This window comes from Panthera leo, chromosome C1, assembly GCF_018350215.1.
Source record: "Panthera leo isolate Ple1 chromosome C1, P.leo_Ple1_pat1.1, whole genome shotgun sequence".
Classification (NCBI taxonomy): Eukaryota; Metazoa; Chordata; class Mammalia; order Carnivora; family Felidae; genus Panthera; species Panthera leo.
Genome location: NC_056686.1, coordinates 131369249 through 131396298, shown reverse-complemented (window position 1 = coordinate 131396298; position 27050 = coordinate 131369249). Strand labels below are relative to the sequence as shown.

At 34.0% G+C, this 27050-nt stretch overlaps 1 protein-coding gene across 1 annotated transcript in view; it reads left to right on the top strand.

Moving 5' to 3' along the window:
- LRP1B (LDL receptor related protein 1B) overlaps positions 1-27050 on the top strand; it is a 1882572-nt gene that overhangs the window by 1140964 nt on the left and 714558 nt on the right. Inside the window, exons 15-17 of the mRNA XM_042948663.1 lie at positions 8366-8488; positions 20184-20324; positions 24347-24472. Of these exons, the coding sequence (XP_042804597.1) occupies positions 8366-8488; positions 20184-20324; positions 24347-24472 (390 nt within the window). The remainder of the gene's footprint in view (positions 1-8365; positions 8489-20183; positions 20325-24346; positions 24473-27050) is intronic.

Genomic DNA, 27050 nt, shown 5'->3' with positions numbered 1-27050 from the left:
GTCACAATTAACAAAGCACATGCCTCTAATAAAAATATATGGAACTTATTGCTATGTTTCATGAGGAAATATACCTGGTGTTCTAGACGATGCCATTGACATATAATTGTTCAGAGCTATCTCTTAGATGGACAAAACTTTTAAAGTGCTTTATAAAAATTTTTAATTAAAGGCACATTAAAATGGAAATCTAGCCTTAATTACTCACCTGTTTATACAACCTTTATTGTAGAAACCATTATGTTCCGTCTTACTGAGAGAATGTGTTTGGGCAAATTGATTATTTTTCATAAACTTAGGTGAAAAAATCAATTATTCTTAGATTCCTACCCAGTCTTCTGGTAGCCAAGGATTGACTGTTAGTTAGCCAAATCTTTTGAATAAGTAATATAGTATGGAAAGGATGCTGGACAACATATTTTTCGTGTAGTCAGTAGACATTGAAATTGGATTACTCACTTAGCATCTAAATTTTTAATATTTTTTTCCTAAATTAATCAAAGTAAGTAAAAAGCTCTCAGATGTTCAAATGCAGACATGTTATCTTACCATGTTATAATTTCAGTGAAAATTATGAGAGAGAAAATGGTATTTCTCTTTATAATTTGTGAACATTAAATATTAATTAATATTTAGAAACACATAATCAGTGGTACACAAACTTGGTTATATACTGTCTTGTTTGACTATTTTTCTAAGAATAAAATAGCTGCATTTGAATAAAAAATCAATTTCCTCCATAGGGACAGATCACTATTTCTTCATGGAATGTAATAAACTAGTATTATATAGCCTTGTATTTTCTCTCTCTGAAAGACTATAGTATATGATTGTTTACATTGTACAAACTTTTGTAGTATTTATACATGAATCTGTGAAAAAATATATATACATATATACACAATAGATACTAACACACACACACACACACACACACACACCATCCCTCAGAAATACCATGAGTAATAACCAGGAATGTCATTAATGTGCCATCTAAACTCTTTTAGACTTGGTGTCAGAAAATTAGTCAGCTAATTTGACCTCTCCAGATCAGAAGAGACTCTTATCAAATTACTTGTTAATAAAGCAGCTAATTTCAGGAAGGTAGATATATAATCACACTAAACAGAAAGCTACCCCTAGAAATGAATTCCTAAGTAATGCATAGGGATTTAGGGCCAAAACCGTTTTTTTTTTTTTTTTTCTTATATGCTACTGTTGTTTCTTCTGATTTAATTAATAAACTTTAATTCTTTTTCACTTGTATTAGATATCTAGAAAAATTTTTATAATCCTCTCCTGAAATTCCTCATATAAAGTAGAACAATTGTATACTACTAACATACTTTTACCTGTTTATTCTCTAGGTTCAGAAGCACACTTTTATTTTTCCCCATGTTTAAGAGAATGAGATCATCAAAACTAAGTGCAATATCTAAAAAAGGTTGATGACTAATTTCCTATATAGAATTAAAAATAATTGATTAGCTTCTATGTTAAATATATGAAATTTATTAACTAATAACTAACTAATTCTAACTTCCAGGAGATGGGTCAAACATTATTTAAGTCTCACAAGAGATGTTTAATATAGATACTATAGATTCCTGTTGTGCATATGAAAATCCCAAGGATCAGGCACGTGTAGCCCTTTGTCCTCAGGAAATAATGAGCCAGGGATAAACTGAGATTCAAATTCAGGTTTGTCTAACCACAAAATGTTTTTATGTGATTAATTTATGTGGCCAATTTTATGAAAGGTATATAACTACTATACATTTACATTTTATTTAGCTCTGAGAGAGACAGAGGGGCAGAGAGAGAAGGAGATAGAGAATTCCAAGCAGGCTCTGTGCCATCAGTGCAGAGCCCAATGAGGGATTCTAATTCACCAACAAGTGAGAACATGACCTGAGCCAAAATCGAGAGTTAGACACTTAACCAACTGAGCCAGCCAGGCACCCCATATAACTACTATACTTTTAGATAGAAGGAAACGAGTATGTCTGTTCTGCAGTCATTGTAGTTTTGTCATTGATAAATGTATGCAAAACTTTTTTATATATATATAAAGTTCTTGACTACATTCTACAACCCAGCATTCAGAGATTTTATATTATAAAGCACTAGTATAAAGACACAGTAATCTTAAATTAATGCATGACATGTACGTTAACAACATTACTGTGTAGGTTTAGTAAGATATTTATTTATTTTTCTTATTTTTTTTCTAAGGCCCATTTCTATATATTTTTTTTTAATTTTATTTTTTATTTTTTTAAATATTTATATCCAAATTAGTTAGCATATAGTGAAGCAATGATTTCAGGAGTAGATTCCTTACTGCCCCTTACCCATTTAGCCCACCCCCCTCCCACAACCCCTCCAGCAACCTTCAGTTTGTTCTCCATATCTATGGGTCTCTTCTGTTTTATCCCCCTCCCTGTTTTTATATTATTTTTGTTTCCCTTCCCTTATGTTCATCTGTTTTGTCTCTTAAAGTCCTCATATGAGTGAAGTCATATGATTTTTGTCTTTCTCTGACTAATTTCACTTAGCATAATAGCCTCCAGTTCCATCCACGCAGTTGCAAATGGCAAGATTTCATTCTTTTTGATTGCCAAGTAATACTCCATTGTGTGTGTGTGTGTGTGTGTGTGTGTGTGTGTGTGTGTGTATCACATCTTCTTTATCCATTTATCCATCAATGGACATTTGGGATCTTTACATAATTTGGCTATTGTTGATAGTGCTGCTAAAAGACATAAATAGACACTTCTCCAAGGAAGACATCCAGATGGCCAACCGACACATGAAAAAATGCTCAACATCACTCATCATCAGGGAAATACAAATCAATACCACCTTACACCTGTCAGAATGGCTAACATTAACAACTCAGGCAACAACAGATATTGGTGAGGATGCAGAGAAAGAGGACCTCTTTTGCATTGTTGGTGGCAATGCAAGCTGGTGCAGCCACTCTGAAAAACAGTATGGAGGTTCCTCAAAACTAAAAATAGAACTACCCTACGACCCAGCAATTGCACTACTAGGCATTTATCCAAGGGATACAGGTATGCTGTTTCGAAGGGACACATGCACCCCCATGTTTATATATTTTTTTCAAATGTTTGTTTATTTTTTAGAGAGGGAGAGAGAGAGAGAGAGAGAGAGAGAGAGAGAGAGAGAGACACTGCAAGCGGGAGAAGGCAGAGAGACAGTCAGACACAAAATCTGAAACAGGCTCCAGGCTCTGAGCTGTGCACACAGAGCCAGATATGGGGATCAAACTCACAAACCATGAGATCATGACCTGAGCCAAAATCAGACAACTAACCGACTCAGCCACCCAGGTGCCCCAAGATTTATATTCAGTGGTAGGGTCATCATCACAAATTGTATCTTTTCAAAATTTCCATTTTGGAAATAATCACTACCAAAACATAACCCAGAAGGCTAATTAAGGCCTTAATGCAGTTAACATGCATGTGTACATGCACACACATGCATGCATCCCACACACAAAGTAACTTCAAAGCAAGACAAATTTTCAATGAGCATATAACTCTACAAGAGAGAAAGGACACATTTTATCCTTTCCTCTGATTGATTGACATTATTCAAAGTTGACTCCTCTGAAATTATCCTAGATGAAATTAGTATCTGAACTTAGGATCCCATTTTACTGGTTTTTTTTCCAACTTTTAGGATGAATGCGAAGTCTAATTTCTCTTCCAAACTGTAAGTCAGACTGTCTATCCATCCAATAGGAAAAACAAAATCTCCATTAGTTTATATATTTCATATTAGGTATAGAGACTTCTTACTTCACATATGATAAAACTTGGAGAAGTGAAGAGTCTAAGAAGCATGTAGAAAAGGGGATTTCTTCCCTCCTATCCTTCTGATGAAAACTTAGATAAAATAGAACAGCAGTATTCCTTTGTGGTGACGATTTATGTATTTTGTTATTTGCTAGAAATAAAAGATACTTTATTAACAAATGTTAAGTTACTAAAGTTTTTAAACACTTATATTTTATTATTTTAAGTATAGCTGACACATTGTTACATTATTTTCAGGTGTACAATTTAGCGAGTTGAGAAGTTTATATACATTATGCTGTGTTCCCCACAAGTATAGCTGTCATCTGTCCCCTAGCATTGCTATTGAAATATCATTGACTGTACTCCTTATGCTCTGCTTCTTATTCCCATGACTTACTCATTCCATAACTGGAGACCTGTATCTCCCTTTCCCCTTCACCCATGGTCCCAACCCCCAACCTCCTCCTATCTGACAACCATCAGTTTGTTCTCTGTATTTATAGTTCTCATTCTGCTTTTTGTTTATTCATTTTTTAAAGATTCCATTTATGAGTGGAATCATATGGTACTTGGTTTTCTCAGTCTTATTTATTTCACTTAGCATAATACCCTTTAAGTCCGTTCATGTTGTTGCAAATGGCAAGATCTCATCCTTTTAATGGTTGTGTAATATTCCTGTGTGTGTGTGTGTGTGTGTGTGTGTGTGTGTGTGTGTGTGTATGTGTGTATGTGTGTGTGTTTGTGTAGATAATATTTTTCTTATCCACTTTTCTGTTGATGGACATTTAGGTTGATTCCATTCTTGGCTATTATAAATAATGCTGTAATAAACATGGGAGCATATATCCTTTCAAGTAATTAAGCACTAATATTTTAATATAAGCTTGTGAAATGTTTTCATATATCATCTACATCTTTATTACTGTTCTTTGAGAATTGTAATATGCCTTTAAATAATCTACCTTGAAATGCAATGTTTGTAGACAGAGTATATGCGTACTTACCTGCAAATGAGAAAAGCCCCTTTATCTTCTTAAAATGGACTTACATATTAACAACATACAGGTACCTTGTATCTGCACACCCAAATGATTGTTTCTGTCATATTGCTAACTAAAATTCATTCACTCACTCATCAACTAAAATTCATTCATTCATTCATTCATTCATCAACTAACTAATATTTATCAAACACTCGTCTGTTCGAGACTCTATTGTGGGTAGAGTAATTCCACTTCTCTTAACTAACATATTAGGTTTGGGGGGAAAGACAAAGATTTTGGCCCAGACAGACCACTATCTTGAACTTATTTTTAAAAGATACTCCTCATTTGTTTTCCTTCATTATTTGATTTTTTCAAAAGTAATTACTTCCAAAGTAATTTAATCTAGGATTTCATTATGTTGTTTTCACTGTGTTATTTCTCTGTCCTTTATTGATTTAATTTTATTTTGTCATATATAAAAGAGTTAAGAGTATAAGAGCATAAATTTTAGATTAAAAAATCCTTGTTTTCAATTATTTAGAAATAATTATAATAAATAATCCTTATTCTACTTTATTTGTTTTTTAAAAGGACTATTTATTTTTACACATTAGAAAAGTCATTTAAACCCTATCTCTTCAGTAGTCACATTTGCATATGAGATAAGCCTACCTTAAAAGCTTATTATAAAAATTGAATTAAATATATGGTATAAGTAACAAACAAATAAATAAATAAGGTAACTATCCCTGACATCGATCCACTGTGAATTTTCAAAATGATAGCTATCGATTGTTAATAGGCACTCGTTCATTAATATTGGTATATAATTTTTTTAATCTTTATTTATTTTTGAGAGAGAGAGAGAAAGACAGCATGAGCAGGGGAGGGGAAGAGAGAGAGGGAGACACAGAATCTGAAACAGGCTCCAGGATCTGAGCTGTCAGCACAAGCCTGACGTGGGGCTCAAACCCACAAACCACAAGATCATGACCTAAGCCAAAGTTGGATGCTTAACCAACTGAGCCACCGAGGCGCCCTGTGTATAAAAATTTTAATGCTGTTTGTCATTAAATCATATTTTTAAGAGAATATTTTTACATGAAACGTTTTGCAACCTGCTAGAAATTCAATAAAAACTGCCACATGAGCTGTATCTGAAATATGTTGAAGTAAACTGAAGAATATATATGATTTAGGCAATTCTCATGAGAGATATGAAATTATTCAAATTAATTTAGATTTTGGATTTCTATCATGACAAGAGTATATCACTTCCTCTTTTTTAATGTATAGAATTCATTGAAAGGAATATATTTAAAAGTTCAAGTAATGGTAATTTATTTTTAAATACTTAAATTTCATATTGAATAAGAATAGTAAGCATGAATCATGCTATTGAAAAAATAATAATAATGTGATATTTAGCATATATTTTCTTTTATTTTAAGGTTTTATTTATTTTTGAGACAGAGAGAGACAGAGCATGAACGGGGGAGGGTCAGAGAGAGAGGGAGACACAGAATCAGAAGCAGGCTCCAGGCTCTGAGCTGTCAGCACAGAGCCCCACGCGGGGCTCGAACTCACAGACCGTGAGATCATGACCTGAGCCGAAGTCGAACGCTTAACTGACTGAGCCACCCTGGCCCCCCATAGCATATATTTTCTATATGAAAATGTGACATGATATACTGCTTTCAGTACTTCCTTTTTACTGTTTTAAATTCTTCATATATTTCTCAAAATATTTGGATTAAATCAAAATTTCAATAATCTGAATGTTACTAAAGTAATGAATATACAGTTTGTACATAATATTCATAAAATATTGAGAACACCTATTTCCCTATGAAGTATTACATTTTTAGTCTATGGTTATGGAAGAAGCATGGCTGTATCTGAACACTACTTAAAAAAATTGCTACATCTCTTGGTACCTGGGTGCCTCAGTCCATTAAGCAACCAGCTCTTGATTTTGGCTCAGGTCATGATCAAGGTCATGAGATGAAGCCCTGCTTCAGTCTCTGTGCTAAATGTGGAGTCTGCTTGGGATTCTCTCCTCCCCCCCTCTCTCTGCCCCTGCCCACCCTCCACAAAATAAATAAATAAACTTTAAAAAAAAATTTCTCCATCTCTTGTTGGAAAAAGTTTGAACTAAGCTTCATTATCCTCTGAGTAGAGAAATTGATACTAAAACCTGAATTATTAGTTTCCATAGCTTTCAAGTATATTTTTACCTTTTATAAACATACAAAATTTAATTTACTTCTCAGAATAATGAAAAGAAATGAATATATAATTCAGATTGTTTCTTGCAATCTGTAGACACACAAAATAATCTATGAGAATGAGTTAAATATTTATTGTATATAGCACCATTTTGAAGGTTTTTTTTTTTTGTTTTTAAAGTCATTCCTTAATATTCGCTATATAGCACACCTAACCCAATACAATAATCTCATCTGTCACACCCGTCACATTTTTTGGCACTGTGCTTCAACTGCCAATACAACTTTAATGATTACATTATTTTAGTGTAGTAATTCTAAGTAATTAAAAACTATTTTTTATGTTTGAGTTAGAGTTTCTGATATAATCAAATGTTACTTATTGATACCTTGAAAACTGCAACATAATGTAAAATAGCCTGGACATTTACTTTGCCAATTAGATTGCTAGTGTTATAGACTTCTTTGTAACATTATGTAGGTATATATAGAAGTAAATACGCTTTATTTCTTGCCTTTCCATCTTCTAGGAATAAATGTCATCAAAATGATGATTACCCAGATTGTATAGAATCTCCAACCCTTTCAAAATTTTATGTCAGGTTTATCTTAGTTTCCAAGGATGTCTCACAGATGTTTATGGATAATACCTTTGTGAATCTCCCCTGCTTTATTGATATCTATTGCTTACCTTATCAGTGCTTCTGCTGGTTAGGTATACTGGGATGATCCACTGGGATGACACTTCTACCCTTGTGCATTACACATTCTACTGGCACTACAAGACCATTCATTTTTAAAGTTTCATAGATAAAACCTGTGTTTCTTGGACTCATCAATGCACTAACATGTCAATGTGCTCCTTGAACAAGAGGGAAGTATATTCCACTCCTTTCCCTTGTGCTCATTTGCTTTCTGTTCACTTAATATCCAAAGTCACATTCTAAGTGTTAATGATCTAATTTAGGAAGAAATCAGAATTGAATATACCAGGCCTAATCTGCTATCCTGGACAGACATCATCATGTCCTGTAACCTTGCTGTCTCCTGGTACTTATCTGCACACATACCTCTATATCTTCTAACCAACATGCAAATTCCTTTTATCTCCCGTGTGTCCTATATTTTTAAATGTTTCTGAATTTTACTTAGTGTTCAGAAGATATCCTGACTACATTAATGAATATGTAATATACATATGCTTGTATATGTGTACATTCTTATGCCTACATACATATCTTAGAAAGAATGTGAACCTTAACCTGGCTAATTTTGGATGGAATCACAGTTCTCTGACACCTTCACTTCCCTCCTCTTACAGGTGACAACATGTGCCGAGTAAATAACGGGGGCTGTAGTACACTGTGCTTAGCCATTCCAGGAGGCCGAGTATGTGCATGTGCCGACAATCAACTTTTAGATGAAAATGGGACAACTTGCATATGTAAGTTTTCTTTGTGTTTTTGTATTTGTTACACTTATTGTTTGTACATAAATTTTTGAAGAACAGAAGCATATGAAACCAAGGGGGAAAAAATCAAACTTGGAAAGAGAAATTCAGATAATCACTTAGGTATAATTCTTTTTAAACTACAAATAATTAACTGAATTAATTTAATTCAAAAAGATGACCAGTGATGAAGTTTTCCAGAGTATTTGTCACTGCTTCATAATAGTTTAGTAAAATATATATGCCACAGAAGACAGTATTTCATAAAATAGGGAACCTCACTGTTAGGAGCTACAAAAATGCGTAGTTGTTAGTTATATAGATGATAGTTGATGCACATTGTAAGACCTTCAACTAAATAGTTAATAAGGTTGATTATCTATCTTTGTTGTGAAGTCAAAAGAAGCAGAGAAAAGAAGAGACTTAGGGAAATCCTAGACTTTATCAAAATAGTGAATTAGTTGGATTAATTGACCTGGATTAAAGGCACTTTATTAACTTTTACTGACCGTCCTCAGTTTGTTGCATCTTGTTATTCTCATGTGGCCCTTTTGAAATTTGTTCTGTCTATACATATCAAGTCCCTTGCCACAATTATAGGAGCAATGATATGTATGTATTGAATACTATATAAATGCTTCTGGAATGATTTGAATTTGTTTCATGTTACTCATGATTTTCCAGAAAAACAGAACCAATAGCATGTATGTGTATAGAAAGCGATTTGTTATGAAGAATTGGCTCATGCAAGTATGGAGGCTGACAACTCCCCATATTTGCAGTCAGCAAGTTAGAAACTGAGGAGCACCAATGGCGTAGTTCCAGTCCAAATGCTGGTTAGGATGAAGACCCATGAAGAGCAGCCAGTGTTTTATTTGGAGTCTTAAGCCAGGGGAAAAAACAAAACAAAACAAAACAATGTCCCAGTTCAAGGCAGTCACGCAGGAAGAATCCCTCTTATGTGCAAGAAGGTAGGCCTTGTCATTCAATTCAGGCCTTCAACTGAGTGGATGAGAACCACCCACATCTGAGAGGGTGATCTGCTTAATATAGTCTATAGATTCCAATGTTAATCTTATGTAAAACACTCTAACAGACACACCCAGAATGATATTTGACCAAATGTCTGGGCCCTTTATAGCCTACTCAACTTGACACATAAAATTAACTGTCACAAATTGTTAAAGGATACACAAATAAATGGATTTTTCCATCACTGATAATGAGTGTCTCTGGGGAGGCAGGAGAAATAAGTATAATGAAGAAGACTTCAACTTAACTGAAATATTTGATTTCTTCTGAAGAAGAAATAATGTGAATAAAGGATTTTTTAAAGTTTTTATTTATTGATTTTGAGAGAGAGAGAGACAGTGCAGGCATGAGTGGGGGGAGGCAGAGAGAGAGAGGGAGACAGAGAATCCCAAGCAGACTCCAGGCTGTCAGTGCTGAGCCCTATGCGGGACTTGATATCACAAACTGTGAGATCATGACCTGAGCTGAAATCAAGAGTCAGATGCTCAACTGACTGAGCCACCCGGGTGCCGCAAGGATTTTTTAAATGATTAAATATGTGGTAGTACTTGAGAAATATATAGAAAAAATTTAAATGAAAAATCTACCCGTAATGCTACAATCCAGCAATAAACTACTAAAACATTTTGATGTTGTTCCTTTTAATTATATATCCCTGGAGGTTATTATTTTTTACTAGTACTAATGATAATCATAGGCAAAATTTATTGAATTCTTATATAGATTTCATGTTTCTCATAAGCTGTTAATAATCGTATAAGGAAGATACTTTTACTACTTCACTTTATTATTCAGAATGAAGACTTGAGAGTTAATAACGTTTCAAAATTCCCATAATTAGCAATCAGGACATTTGGAATTTAGCCCCTAACTTATTTTATTTTGGAGACCAAATTCTTAATTATGTTGCAGTGTTACAAATTTTAGATCATACCTTGGTATAATTTATCTTGTGCTTTTTTTTTACTTAATTGGAGCATAAGTGTCTTATCATGTGACTACATCTTCTTTGTAGACATGACTTTTAAACCATTTATCCTCATTTTTCTACTTGATGTTTGATGTTACTTCTGATCTATTTTTACACACTATTTGTGCGTTTCCTTACTGTTTATGATCCCTTCTATATTTTAGCACATAGTCCATGGTCAATTTGTTGCATCTTCTTTACATCTTTTTTTAAGCATTTGGAATAATAACTCCAGCTTTAAATTCTATTACTTTTGAATTTTAACCATTTGAGATGAGGACTTTGGCTTTCTTTGTATTATTCTCTTTATCTTCCTAAATTTCATGCCTTATTATAATTTAGGATTTCTGACAAAAAATATTATTTTGAATCATTAATCATTGTCTTTATATAACAGGTTTTGACATATATAGCTAGTTTGTTGATCAATTTTATAATGGTTTCTTTTTGACCTGAATCAGTGCTTCACTAGTTGTATTGCTCAGTATTCAAACTTTAGCTCCTCATTGTTTAATTATTAATTTTCACTGAAGTGTAGGATAAGTATTAAAGTTGCTTCTTTAGAAGAAAAGAGTACAAAGATTGTATACTGTGGAGTTCTTTTGTTTTCTAAATAAGTCTCCTTTGCATTTATATGTGATTAACAATTCTTCTGAATATTAATTCTTGGCCAGACAAAAATTTTCTTCAAACTTCTAGAAATACTATTTAATTTAATTTAATAAATACTATTTAATTTATTATGGGATAATATACTTGAGAGCACAAATATGAATTTTACTTCTCTGGGAAAGCTTTTTTCATTACTAGTGGGATTTTTTTTTTAATTTTTTTTTTAACATTTATTTATTTTTGAGACAGAGAGAGAGCATGAACACGGAAGGGTCAGAGAGAGAGGGAGACACAGAACCTGAAACAGGCTTCAGGCTCTGAGCTGTCAGCACAGAGCCCGATCCGGGGCTCGAACTCACGGACAGTGAGATCATGACCTGAGCCGAAGTCGGCCGCCCAACCAACTGAGCCACCCAGGCGCCCCACTAGTGGGATTTTTAAATTGCCTGTAAGACAATTCCTGTAGAACATAATTATTTGAAGTATACTTTCTTTGAGTAATCAGGTGGTTTTCCTTCCTTTGTTCTGTGGTAATATTTTGTAATTCCTATTTTGTTGTTGTTTATTTATCATCAGAAAAGAAGAGATCTATCGAGGCCCCTAGTTTGTCAACAGACAAGAATTAAGCATTGCTTTGAACAGCATAAAATCTGTCTAGTTGTCCACTAGCCTAAATCATAACTTAGCTATTGAGAGAATAGGTATAGTTTATATGCAGATTTCTAATTCAGTTTTTAGTGTCTACCACACGTTCATCTAAAATTATTTTTCTGGTATAAAATGAGATATTCTGTTATGCCCTCTGAATAAATCTGATACTTTGAATGGTGAACACACACACACACACACACACACACACACACACACACACAGTATGTGTGGACATCCACCAAGTCTCATCCTGACCTTGGTCTATCCCCAGACTTCCTCCTAAGGATGGAAGGTAACAGTGCAAGTATCTCCTTTTTTGGTAAGCACAGACCTCACAGTCAGTACTGTGGGAGCAAAGGGTTTGTCTAAAGATAGATAGCCTTGGAGCGCATGGGTGGCTCAGTCTGTTAAGCCTCAGACTCATGATTTCAACTCAAGTCATGATCTCATGGTTTGTGAGATGAAGCCCTACATTGGGCTCTGCACTCACAGTGTGGAGCCTGCTTGGGTTGTCTCTCTCCCTCCTTCTCTCTCTACCCCTCCCCACTCTCAAAATAAATAAATAAACATGAAAAAAAACAGGTTTATTCCATTTTTAGTGATATGAATTAGAGAAACTTTTGGCTGAATATTTAAATCCAGTCCTATTGGTCTTGTAATAAAGTTAAAATTCCCTTAAGATGGTGTCAGTCAAGTTATCAAGGGACTGAGTTTTCAAGGATCTTGTGAGTTTTTATCCTTCATCTTAATTTTCATACTGGAGTTAAACAGAAGGTCTATACATCAGATACTGATATCTTGATGAGTTTTTAAGCTTGAAATGTTCTAATTAGTTATTTAATTTTAATTGTGTGAATCATAATTATCTGGGTCATTGACTTCCAAATTATTTTTCTATTTCCTTAACTCTATGCCCCACTAAAAACTTAGGGATTCCTTATGAGGTGGCATATCTATACCTATATCGATATTGAAATAGAAAAAATACTAGCCATTGGAAATCTCTGTGTAAGTAAACATTGGGGGAATTTGGCTTGTAAGGAAACACTGTACACGGAGTTGGTCATGCAATTATGTTAGGAAATTTGTTTCATGACCGGACACATGTAATTATAAATTTGGTGAAAGATAGAAATGTTTCTGTATTCTTGGTGTCTTTCTAATCTCTACAATACACTGATGATACAACTTCAATGCAATATAAAGATACAAGAAAGAAGATTATGTTATCTATACTTGTTAGACTAAACAATGTTAAATCAACAAAACCATGTGAGATGTTCTTTGACAAATTGTTGTTGCATTTGACTGTTTAAAACTCTACTGTATCTCTAATATGTCATGCAACTTGCCTAGGTTTCTTTCCAATGTAATGGGAAAAATTAGGATAGACCATAAAATTATTCATTTCTTACACAGAACTCAAAGTGTGTTTATATAAATTATTCCATTTCTCATATTTAATGGCAAAGGTTTTCATAGGATATGTTAACCTTCTTAGTTTTCAGATGAGGAAATTCAAGTGCAAAAGAAGTACACACAGAGTTTATGGTTGCCGAGTATGGTATAAAACAAATATGAGTGTGTGACTGATGTCTTGTTAATACTGATTCCTCTGAGCTTCTCATCTAGTTCAGGCTAGATTACAGTTTTATGAATTTATCTCAGCTGGATTAACTCTGTAATCTGAGTTAACAAAATACATATTGCAACCATTGAGATATGATTGTTCTGGTTCCAGTCATCCTCATTGAATTGACATCAAATGAACAAAAACCCATTGGCAGTTGGTCAGGACAGAATTAAACACCAATGGTTGTTTCTCAGTGAATTTGCAGCATAAGGCTATGCCAGAGAGGCATTCACCCAGCAGAAAAATATTGGCATGCTACATGATTGATTAAGGATGAATTCTAATTCCATGCCTGGAAGGAATCAAGAATGAGAGTAGGCTGGACTCTTTGTCCTTGTGAATCTTGTGTGGCATGGGGAAATCCTCTCACAGTTAGAAATGAGGCCTGGTGTAGCATAGGAACCTGGAACTGACTGCCCCAGAGAGACATTTGTAAAGCCCATTGATCAATTATCAAGTGAGGTTTTTTGTTTGTTTGTTTAATTTATTTGATGCCTTTGTGGGGGGAAATACTACATACAAAATTAATAAATGAGGATATGAATAATCCCAAGAAAGTAAGCTCCTGGAAAAAAAAAAAGATAGTCACTATTTTTTTTCAACAGGATATTTTTGCCTAGAGTAATAAGACAGTAATTCTTTAAATTCTTCTTTAGTGGCCTTAAAGAAAAGACAGGATTTTCCAATGTGCTTTTCCTAAGAGAGCAACTTAAACGTATTGATCATCCAAGGGTAGCCTTGCACAATTATATGTCAGTGGTACTCTGTGACCTTCTTTACCTTGTGGAACACCAGATATATTCCTCTGTCAAAAACAGTGCTCCACTATGGCTAAGCCATTTATCTGTTCAGCTGTGACAAGCCTTATGTTCTAGGATATATGCAATCTAATGTGTAGTAAAAAGTTTAAGGCACTAAAAAGTTTAGAAGCCCCATCCAGATGAATATTTATGGCCTTCTGTGCATAGGAACTCACAGAAGATTATGTACCACTTAGGTTGGCTGCTCAGAAGACCACTCTATCTAATGAAAGGTCATCCTGCTGTGATATAAAGGAGAAAATTCAAAACCCATGGCAGCATTATTTGCACTGCCTTCCTATATAGGCAAGCTTATATACATCAAAACAACTACAACTTGAAGTTTTCTTTTAGTTGGTTTTTTTTTTTTGTCTCCCTGCCTAAATAAAGGGATAGTTAGAAATTCTCTCAAAATACAAAACCAATTTGTTAAATAAATATGTTGTGATGTGAGATGTATAAGGACAATAGAAATTTTATTTTATTTTTTGCAATGGGATTTATGCTTTTATGGCTAAGTTATAATGATTTTGATATAGTTAGCAGGTAAACATTAGTTGACAGAAGAGACAGTATTACTTTATATCTATGTTACCAGACTAGGATTAAAAAGAAGATAAATGAAGTTAGAAACATAGACACTTGTTCATGGGCACCATAGCTTATTAAACCAAGGTTAGGGACATATGTATCAAGTTCAATTGCTGAGCTGAGATCCAAATCTGAGATTATTCCAAATTAAAATAAAATAAACCAGTTTATTAGTAAAGTTTCTCCCTTCTTTATTTTTTTAAATTGTTTTAATGTTTATTTATTTTTGGACAGAGACAGACAGAGCATGAATGGGGGAGGGTCAGTGAGAGGGAGACACAGAATCTGAAGTAGGCGCCAGGCTCTGAGCTGTCAGCACAGAGCCCAACGCTGGGCTCGAACTCACAAACCGTGAGATCATGACCTGAGCCGGTCGGAGGTTCAACCGACTGAGCCACTCAGGCGCCTCTCCCTTTACTTTTTTATAATCTGGACATTTACTCCTGCCATCCCATTTTTTACTGGGAAGTAATTCTTGAGTGCATATTTCCCTTTGTAGTGTATGGGAGGGTCATGTGGAGACCTTCTAATTTCAATGTTCTAACAGCAGGTATCATAGGATGTATGAAACCTGATAGTTCCTTGCTGGGAATGTTGTGATTCATGTCATTTTAGCTTTGATCCTGGTTAAATTAAAGGATTATTTATGACTTTGTCAGTTTTCTGGTGAGATCATGTTGTAATATTTTTATAAGAAGTGACCCTAGCAGTAGAATTACGGATTCTCCATCAGTTTTCAAATTCATAGTGCAAAGCACAGCTCTAAAGCAAAGCTTGCATTTCTAGCACTGGTTAATATACTGAAAGCAATGTATGTGTCTGCCCAAACACAGAAGTGCTATATAGGTTCAGTTACATTAAACATCAGAAAAGAGTGACTTTCTTGGAGGTTTCCTATATGTTCACTGTTTTGGTGTGGGGGAAACTTTATCGCTCCCTCTTTCTGTTTATCTACATATAAATCTTTTTCTCATCAATTAAATTCACTTCATCAATGATCTTGGGTGATGGTAGAAGGCTATTAGCTTTTTTAGCCACTTGAAATGAAATTGTTTTCCTGAAGTATTTATACAATCCCCAGAGATAGAATTTCTCCCTATAATAAGGTTGTGACATAGGATTATTCATCTCTGCTAATTCCAGTAATTTAGGCAGCAAGTAATTTTTAACATCTCCTCAATGCCTGGTTCTATTCTAGGTTAATACCTCTGTTCTGTATGTGACATTCCCTTCCTACGTTCAAGGATTTCAAATGGAAACATTAGATGTATAAAAATTAATTATAAAATTACTCCTTTATAGAGGTTTTTGCAAGGTAACAGAATACTAATCTTATTTTTTTTCTAGATACTATTGGCTCCCTTAATGTGATGCCAAATATATTTGCTTCATCATATAATTTATTCTCACAAAAGTAGGTAGATTGCCTGGTCATCAACTGGGGTGCTATGATATACGACTTTGCCACCCAATTCCACAGAGTTAGGTCAATGCTGGGAAAAAAAAGCTCATGCTTTTTGAATGTCTAAATTGCCATCTTATCCAGATTATCACCTATCACATTAGATGTCTTCTTTTTGTTTTATTTTTTAAATGTTTATTTATTAGAGAAAGAGAGAGAGAAAGAGATTGTGAGTGGGGGAGTGGTAGAGAGAGGCAGAGACACAGAATCAGAAGCAGGTTCCAGGCTCTGAACTGTCAGACAGAGCCCGACACAGGTCTCGAACTCACAAGCAGTGAGATCATGACCTGAGCTGAAGTTGGATACTCAACTAACTGAACCACCCAGGAGCCCCTAAATGTTTTCTTGATAATGGACATTGTTAGCTCCAAAATAATCTGTCTTCTATCATTAAAAATCCTGCCCATACCCAATTGATAGCATTCATAACATGGTTTCTGTGTGACATAGAAACTACTGACTTGTAACTTCTGTCTACATCTGGAAGACTTGGGTTAGGACTAGAAAAAACTAATGATGTCAAATACTCAGTATGTTTTTTGTTTTGTATTGTTTTGTTTTTTTTAATATTTACTAGTATGTCAACAATTCTGTAGGGTCTGAGATTTTTACCCTAGGCAAGCTAAAATGTGAACCTGTTAAAGCTTCTTAGATTCTGACAGAAGACCCACAACTCCTGGATCAGACACAGAAGATGTTATTAGTCATGTCACAGCAGGCAGCATGAGTTTCCTGTTCATATTCTTCTCCTTGTCCTACCCACCCCCAAATCATGTGGGGGCAATGCACAGGCAGGTCTAGGTGGAGGCTACATACACAGTGAATTTGTATTCACACTGAGGAACCTCAAGCTTGAGTCTACTAAAAAATCTTCCCAAACTCTGCCCCTAAGGAAGACATTATCTTTACAATTTTGGCCAAGAGAAAAAAATACTCTCTGCTCTAGAAGGTGGCATTATCTCTGTCTTCCACGGCTGTGAGCTATATAAATATTCTTGAAGAAAAGTCCAGAATAAAACATGACACAAGAAGTATAGAAATGCAGTGGAGAAATGCCTCTTGTTCAACAAATTGCAGGGCCTACAAGAGGACTTGCAGACACTCTTTAAAATGTCAAATGTATTTGTATATATTTCATTATATCTGTTCTTACAGATATAAACAATGCCTAACAGCTATTATGAATGGTAATGATATACAGTAATGACATTGATGTAGATCAATAACAGCAGTAAATATAACAAGATGAAATTATCCCAGGAGGTTGGCTCTATTGGTTTTCAAACAATTGTTCACAGCCTGTCATGAAAAATGAGAATAAAACTTTGGATGTTGTCATCATGTATTTTTGAAAAGTGCCAACTTTGTATTTCCAAATATCATTTAAAAATAACCAACTACCACACATATTTGAAACCATGTTTAAAACCAGTTTGGAAATTTTGCTTATTTGCATTCATTCCATAATGATCTAAATATCACTTGAAAAACATTTGAACTCTTAACAGACTTAAAGACCTTATCTCTAAATTGATTATGTTAAAGAATAGTTAGTTTAAAAATACTAATTTGGGGGAGAGCAGTTTGTCCTTCCCTAGACACCTTGCTCTTCTTTAATATGATTGTAATTGTGCAGAAGCAGCTATAATTTCACCCTTGTATATGGATACCCTTGATCATTTCTTAAAACTGTCAATTGGGTTTATTTGATCAAATAACCATGTGAAAGCCAAGTTTTTTAAATTGGTGGGATTTTATCAGGAAAAAAAAAAAGATGGTTTCTGGGATTTTCTAGTCCTCAAGCTATCAAACAACCAAATTGATGTGATAATATCATAGAAGTAAACTATAGAGAGACTACAGGAAATCTTAAAGCTGAACTTAAGTTTGGGAGAAAACTGATTGCATCTCAAATGAGTTTTCTTATCTGATTAGATTTTTTTAACTGAGATTGTTGACCATTAGGCTTAATCACTATAGAATAGAAATTAATCAAACCACTCTTCATTAAATGCCCAGTTCTAAGCTGAGCTTATATGGAATCAAAGAAGAAATTATACCACCCTCAAAATCTTAGGGTCCAATTGACCAAATTTGGGACTCAAGTTAGGAAAGTTTGCATGCTATCGGTGATTGATTGTAGAGATTTTGAGAGGAGAGTTCTGTTGTAGAAAAGGCCAGACATATCCCAGTGTACTTCCACTTTGCTTTGGTTACTAACCCTCACAACTACTCGCTACTCTAAAAAGGCATCCTAGAGTTCAATGGGAGAACCAACGATTTGCCCTCTTTGGTTTTAAATTGTTGTCATTTCCTATTTGGAACTTGTTCTATATAGATAACAATTTGCTTTTTTTTTTTTTTTTTTTTTTTTTTTTTTACTTTCAAGTGACCTTACAGAAATGACATCATTAGAGAAATTGCTGCTTCAGCATTTTGTTATTGAAAACGGATTAGAATTAAAAAGGGAGACAAAATTACTCTCAGTCCCTGCATATAGTGTCTGCCTGTCTGAGAGGGGATAGAAAAAACACAGGCTTACCTTTATTTGAATTGAATATTTCATTCACTGTACTGATTAGATTTTACACTTAAGGCCTTAAGCAAGAGTCTGAATTTAATGGGCAGTTTTTCTTTTCCAACCACAGGAACCCTCATGTCTTGTGCTTCACTGCATAACTCTCTGAAGCAGATTCTCCACAGTTAGGGTTGAAGGGTCATATTCCCTCTTCCATTCTTTGGAGCAGGGAAAATGCAAGGATTAAGGGAGTGCTGACACCAAGTGTTCTGGAAATGCCATATATGTTTTCCCAATATCCCATATTATTGACTTGTATATAGGTTTTGTGATCATTTATCAGTTCAAATGAGTTGTCCAAAATAAAGTTTAAAGCCATCAGGTGGAAAGATTGGGTTTGTTTCTCCTAATAATAATCTAACTTTTGATAATTCAACACCTTTTTAGTCCATGAAACATAAACCATTTACTTTAACCATTGCTACACATTCCTGTCTCTTTGTAAACTCTATTGAATCCACTCAAAGTGAACAATAACAATCATCATAATACTTTGTTTTTAAAATTTTTTAGTGTTTATTTATGTTTGGAAGAGAAAGGCTGGGGGGGGGGGAGGCAAAGGGGAGGGGCAGAGAGAGAGGGAGACACAGAATCCAAAGCAAGCTCCATGCTTTAAGCAGTCGGTACAGAGCCCAACACGGGGCTCAATCTCAAGATCAGTGACATCATGACCTGAGCCGAGATCTGACATTCAACCCTCTGAGCCACCCAGGTGCCCCTAACACTTACAACTTGTGAATAAACCACAATGAACTGAATTCCTAACACTTGATTAGAGAACATGGAGTATACAGAGAAAATACTGCATAGAATCTGGATGTATAATGAGATAATTTTGATTAACTTAATAGTTCCATGAATACCTAACCAGACCTGAGTCTTTCTCCCACTTGCAGACCAGCAAAGTAAATGTGACTACCATGGCTGTGTTATTGCCTTGTCTTTTCACTATGATTAATTTGGGGTGCACTTATCTGTAAAATGAAGGTAGTAAAATTTTTTGTCATGCCTACCCTGTCAAGGGTCATGAAGATAATTGAGATTATGAATGAATGCCCTTTAAAAAGTAAAACTACGTGCTCAACATGAATATGAGGTGGTATTGTTATTATTATTGTTATTATTGATTATTTTGGTGATAGTTTAAAATCTTTAAAATTCTTAATAGAATAATTATTTTCAGAAAAACTTACCTTTTTCTCATTTCTAGAGATGGTTGTCACTACAATGTTAAGATGTCTTTATATTTTCAATAACATGAATCAACATTTTTGTTATTAAAATGAAGTTTGTGTTGTAATGAACTGAACATGGCTAGTATTGTTCTTATGACTTTGATTTTTTTTTTTTTTAACTCTAGTTAATTCTGGAGAAGTATTGCCTCACATATGCAAAGCTGGAGAGTTCCGCTGTAAAAACAGACACTGTATCCAAGCTCGCTGGAAATGTGATGGTGATGATGACTGTCTAGACGGAAGTGATGAAGATTCAGTAAATTGCTGTATGTTTTCCTTCAAGTAATATTACATTTTCCTGAGTCTTTTGAAAAATCTAAAAATATCTTTGATAAAGAATTGAACTCAGTTTTTTTTTTCCTTAGTCTACAGAGAGTAGATTTTAGATTGTCTTCTTGCATGGTTTTAAAGAACTGTTTTTCTCATCTTTTTCCATCTTTAATATTACCATTTTAACTAGAAGTCCTTATTAACATATTACCATATTACCATATGGTAATATTACCATATTATAATTTTTATATAATAATAATAATTTATTGTAATATATTTTATTACAATATATTGTAAATATATTTATTGTAAAATAATATATTGTAATAATAATTACAATATTACCATCATACCATATTACCATATGGACCAGAAGTCCATATTACCAGAAGTCCTTCCTTCCCTCCTTTATACTGTCAGTGCCACCACACCATTGTTAGAAAGTTGCTATAGGAGATCCTTCTGGATCTCTGAATTTGAAGATGTGGAAAATCAATTGAAACTCCCTCAAGTCAGAACTACTCACACAGAAGGTCACGATCTACTCCATTTCCCCTTGGCAGCAGAGCCTTGAAGAAGATCCAAGGACACAGACATGGTTTTGGAACATGTCATTACCTAACTTCACTGGCTCAGTACATGGTAGGAGACACATGTGGGGCACTCCGATAGAAATTCAAGGTTTCATTTTCTTCCCTTTGGCTTCTATTTAGCTGCTTATCATTTCCCATAGTCGGAATAATTTTATGTTTCTGGTTAGAATAAGGAATTGTCCCACTTATATGGAAGTAAAACACTTTGAGAAACACATTAAAAAATGCTTTGACAATATGTTTGATTAGAATCATACTGGAATGGCTTTGAGATATATAAGATCTTTTTACAGGGAGAGAGGTATGTGATTTATATATGTATCTTTGGTCTTTTAATTTGACCCAGATAAATTATTTTAAAAAGAAAATTATTTTCCTTTCAATTGATGACATTTTCCAGGGTAAAATGGTTGAGCTAATTGAGTTAATTAACAGTCCATTTTCTTTTCTTTCTTTCTTTTTCTTCTGTTTTTTTTTTTTTTTTTTTTAAATCAAGACTAAAAATACCGTTTTAAAGATTCTTTGTTAATAATAGACAGAATTGGTCTGGGCGTCTATATAATGCAACTGTCTGCATTTAGGGATAAAACCCAAATATGAGCTCTTAAAAAATATTGTGTGTACATAATATAGAAATTGTAATTAATACATGAATTGAACACTATTTTCCCTTAATTTTCAAACATGGACTCTGACTTCAACATTATGTGCTTCATATTTTCAACCTTATTAATATCTATATTATAAAGTGTGAAACCATAAATAACACATCAAATACTAAGTTGATACAATTATACAAAAACTTCAGAATGGAGGAGCATTTCATCTAAGGAGAAAGTGTTTTTTCTCTACTGTTTGACACAAATGGTGTAGTATTTATTGAGTAAATTGATTGCCTCATTCCTTCTGACTCATAATGTTTATTCATGGCTTTAGTGAATGCTCCCTGCATATCAGCTTCCAGCATAGTCACAGAGCACCTGTACAGAACACGAGTATTTCATCACTATAGTCATGCAGTAGTCCTTAGGTCCATGCTTCCCTCTGTGTGATTGTTCTTTTCACCAACTCACAAAGAAACTAATTTCCTCTATGAGCATATGGGGCATTACATTTGTACTGTTAATTGTAGTGTTAAAATTCCTCGTCAGGATTTTTTTCTTGATTATTTTCATAACTTTCAATACCACCACCCAAGCCTATGCTGTGGGGTTTTCCTACAGTCCTTTATTTCACATATAATCCATATTCAACTCTAAATAATTAATTTTTATCTTTACCATCTCTCAATCCTCACTGGCTAAATTAGCCTCCTATCCTAGATTAACTCAGCACGTGCCCTGCTATTATTCCTACCACTATTGCTCCCTTAATTAAAGCCCACTTTCCATACTGTTTCCTGAGTTACCAGTATTTATAGAATGAAGTCTAATCTCATTATTTCAGTAAATCTATAACTAACAAAAAAATCCACTGACTCATATATAAAGCACTGCATGTCATGACTCATTTTACATTTTCAGCCTTACATGCCTATCATCATACACTTACAATCTTTGTTCTTATCAATTTGGACTACAAGTAGATCTCTAAAAAAATGTCCTCCTGTTTCTCTCCTGTGTAACACTCTAATCTATGGAAATCACCATAGTTTCACATTACCTTTATAGGGAAGTCTCTTGTGAACATCAAAAAATCTTCTCTATATAGCCCAGTTGGAGTTAAACATCTCATGTGTATTTCTTTATCATGTTAGTTAACCAACAGTATCACAATCATATGCTTCCTTATCTTGGTGAATATCTTTATGAGGAGACACATTATGTGGTAACATCTTTGTAGTCTCAGAGTGTAACACAGCACCTCACACCTGGAGAAGAGATCACTAATCAAATGGGGCAATGGAGCACTAAACCTCTCAGGCCTCCTTCCAGCGAGATGGTATCTTTTCTAAACTTGCAGTGATTCAGACCAGCATTATAATCCTGAGATTCCATGGTTAATATTCCAACACTATGTAATTCATTTCAGAAGATTATTTATATTTTAAATACTCATAAGGTTTGACTTTGAATTCTGTTATCATTCGATTTTCTATCATTTAGCTTCTCAATTCAAATTGCAGGACTGAGAGTTGTATTTATGCCTCCTTTTTGAACTCTGATTTACATCATTTATGAAAACTGCAAAGGTCCTTGATCAAGCTTCACTGAAATATTTTTGCAAAATCTTGGTACTTTAAAATGTTGACCATCTAACTTATTGAATGACTTTCATTCTCATGAGCAACTATTCTTGCTCAACTCCCTGAAGTGAGTAGAAAATGTTAACCGTGCTCAATTGCCAGGAAACATAAGGCTTTTCCCCCTATTTTTTTCACTATGCATAATAAAAACTTTCTAAAAAGTGATAAAACCACTCTCTCACCTAAGGTACTTTAAGATACAGTGTTTTATAGAAACTGGCTGGAAAGGCATACATTTGCTATGCAACAGCATGATAAAATGGCTATTTTTCAAATTCTAAGTAAAACTAATACCAAAATTTATTTTTATTGTACAGAAGTGCAACTACTGGGCACAAGGAAAATTACTTCAAAAAGAATGTGAAGTGGTGAAACAAATACTGAGGAGCATGCCAATTCAGTTAGGAATTTAGCCTCCAGGATGCAGGAAAATAATCACAGAAGGTTAACTTTAAGATGGCCTCCTGCTGTGTTTAGATATTGGAGGTTTAATCCTTCGCTGTGCACAGCTTCCCATATGAGGATTGGTCTTGTCCTCAGTATATCTTGCGGATGCATGTTTATTTTTTGCACTAAGGATAAAAACTCATGATGCTCATTTTCATTATTAAAATTATGCAGGATCTCATATTTCGCATCAACTCAAAGTCACAGATGATGCATTTTTTTTCCTTCCAGTCCTAAGAAACATTGGACAAAGCATAACAAAATTAGGCTTATTTAATATTTCAATAAGTACTGAGTGGACATGTGGCTTAAGAAAATGTATTTTTAATATATGATTGAATTATTTGATACATATTTGTTTCATATTAAAATATGAGATATTTCAAATATGTTTGGCAAAAATTCTGAAATTGAGTCACTGTGATAAGGGATGGGAAACAAACTTAGTGAGATAGTTGATTTTAGTGAAGACATGAACAAATTAATATATTTCCTTTTATGTGAGATTTAATTTCTTGGTGTCTTCATAAAAGTATTATATTTTAACACAGCCTAGAATATTAATACTTTCCTCAAAATATGAAACAATGAATGAAAGAAGCTGTGGCATTTATTATACTATAATAATTACTATGACTTTTCTGTAACTATAACTTAAAATAATAATTTATCCAATTTTAAATTAATAACCTTGTTTCTTCTCTTCCTACACTTCTCCCTTCCTTCCCAGTCAATCATAGCTGTCCTGATGATCAGTTTAAATGCAAAAATAATCGCTGTATCCCCAAGAGATGGCTCTGTGATGGAGCTAATGACTGTGGAAGCAATGAAGATGAATCCAATCAAACCTGTGCAGGTAAAGGTTTCCTTGAATATATACATAGATCCCTTCCAAAGTTAGTCTCCATAAAAATGGAGGGCAGTGCTTTGAACTAAGCTGAACCTTCCTAGGGCTGATGATCTTATTATTGTTGTAGTAAATGAATTCAGAGTTGGATGCCACAAAAGCTAGAATACAAATTAACTTTTACTTAATTCTTGGGCATGACTCTGCTTTCCAAAGTAATTTGGCACTTTTTCTATCCATATTGGTTGAGTGTCAATATACTACTTGGACAAGACTTGTTCCTGCTAAATCTTAATTGGTATTGGATGTTGAGGTTTGTTAGCATGCTATGATATAGGCCATCTCACAAGGATAACTGGTGTGTGTGTGTGTGTGTGTGTGTGTGTGTGTGTGTGTGTGTGTGTGTTTTGTTTTGTTTTACATTAAAAAATTATGTATTTATTTTATTTAGTCTGCTACAGAATACCTCTGTAAATAGTTTTCTTTTCCTGGGACATTATTTATGTAGGGATAATTTTTTTTTTCATGAAAGTCCCGAGATCATGAAGCCTATTTACATTGCCATATAATTTATCCCACTGTAATAAATCTGTGAATCCCTAATCAAATTCTCTTTGAATCAGAATATATAGCTTGTGGTACAGGTTACAACAGACTGCCAGAAAGGTCATGATTAGTCATATAAGTGTTGAAAAATAATATTGACTAGCAGCAGCCTAGAGCGACTTTTTAAACAATGAAAAGAACTGTATTTGATGACTCATGTTGATACGATTAGTAAATTTTTTTTCAATCATTACATACTGCAATGTCATAATGTATCAACTCTTCCCCTCCTCTATTTTCCAAAATAAGTCTCACTAAATAAAAATTATTACAACCAATTACTTAAAACTGTAAAGGCAGCATGTGGAGAAAAAACCCGAAGCTCTTGAAGCCTGGTTTGTATTCTAGGTTGGGCCACTGGTTTTCTCTTGGGAAAGCTTGTACTTTTGTGCAGTGCTATTTCCCTGTATACTTCTCTTTGCTCTCCCAGAGTATGAATTAACTAGAAAATATTTCCTTAACAGATTTTCATCATTTTCTAAACGACAATGAAAGAGCAAAACAGTTGCCATTCCATAATCCTAACCTGCATCTTATATTCAGTTCTTTATCCACAGTTACATATTAGTGAGGATCCTGGGCGATTCTCTTTTCCCTATTGTCTCTGCTTCAGTATTTTAGAGTGATTATTTTCAAGATATTTTGTGTGTCATGGAAGGCTGTTTTACAAAGGACTACCTAATCAAAAGGAACCCCTAGAGACCCTCTAGTCCTAGCCTCTCCCTTCGAGCCCATTCATTTCATAGCCAAGGCATGGGAGAAAGCACTTGCCTTAACTCACATCGTTGGTAAGAGTTTAGGGGAAACTCGATGTATGATTAATTCTCCAAGCCTATAATTTTGTTATCAAACTATATTATTCTATCAGTTAGAATTTTAGGTATGGTCAATTTGATTTTGCCCAGATTGTTCTTACAATTATGACTATGATTTATAATGAAGCATCTTTCTAAGCTGGAACAATTTTGTTATTTTTTAAGGTTAAGGTATAATTCCGAGATTATGTTTCATTACATCCTAAACATAGGTCTGATTTCACTTTTAAAGGAAAAGCATTGCTGACTCAATTCATAATACTATGTCTTTTTCATTTCTACTAGACTTTTAGAAACTGCTTGTTTCTACATGAGTCTTAAAGGCACATTTGGGCTTCACTAGCTACTTATAAATCAATCTTATTTAATCTTAATTAGTGAGATTTCTAGGAAACCCTATACCTGTAGTCCACTAGGAAATAGGGCACAATCTTTTTGCACCTCAAGTGCCACTTTTCGTGATGCCAGCTGAAGTCTGCCAGTCAGGACCAGGTCTTTACAGTATATTTATAGTGGATATTATGGTCTCTGTATGCCTTAAGAAACTGAATAAGAAGAAAAACAAATATGCCTTTTAGCTTTGAAAATTAAGTATGTTGTTATGTTACAATATATTTTCATTTTGTTTGACCAAAATAAATAAATATGTCACATAGCTAATCATACTGAAAAAAAAAAATATATGGCAAATTCATTAGATAATTTCCCTGTCTGGGCCATTACTATATATAGTTACATACCTGGAAAAATATCATAGATAAAGGATTTTCCAAAGGGTGGTATTATTTTCTAATTGAATCCATTGTCCTGTACCTTTTATCATTGTGAGTACTTTATATCTAAAATAAAATCCTATCCTATAAGAAGCTAATTTCTTATTTTGTTCCTTTGGTATTTCTCCATGAATCTGCTAATTCAATAAATATCTATCATGACATTGGATATAAAATAAGGAAAAATACACTATATCTTTCCTTAAAAAGCTGAATGAAGATGGGGAGAAAACATGTAAACAGGTCATTCTAATGCAAAATTCAAAATGAGCTACAAATAGAAGCACAAGAAAACTAATTTAGTCTTTGTCTATCTGACACCTTCCTGAGGGAGGTGATATCCAGGCTAAGCCTTAGAAAGAAAAAAAGAAAGAGAGAAAAAGGAAAAGGAAG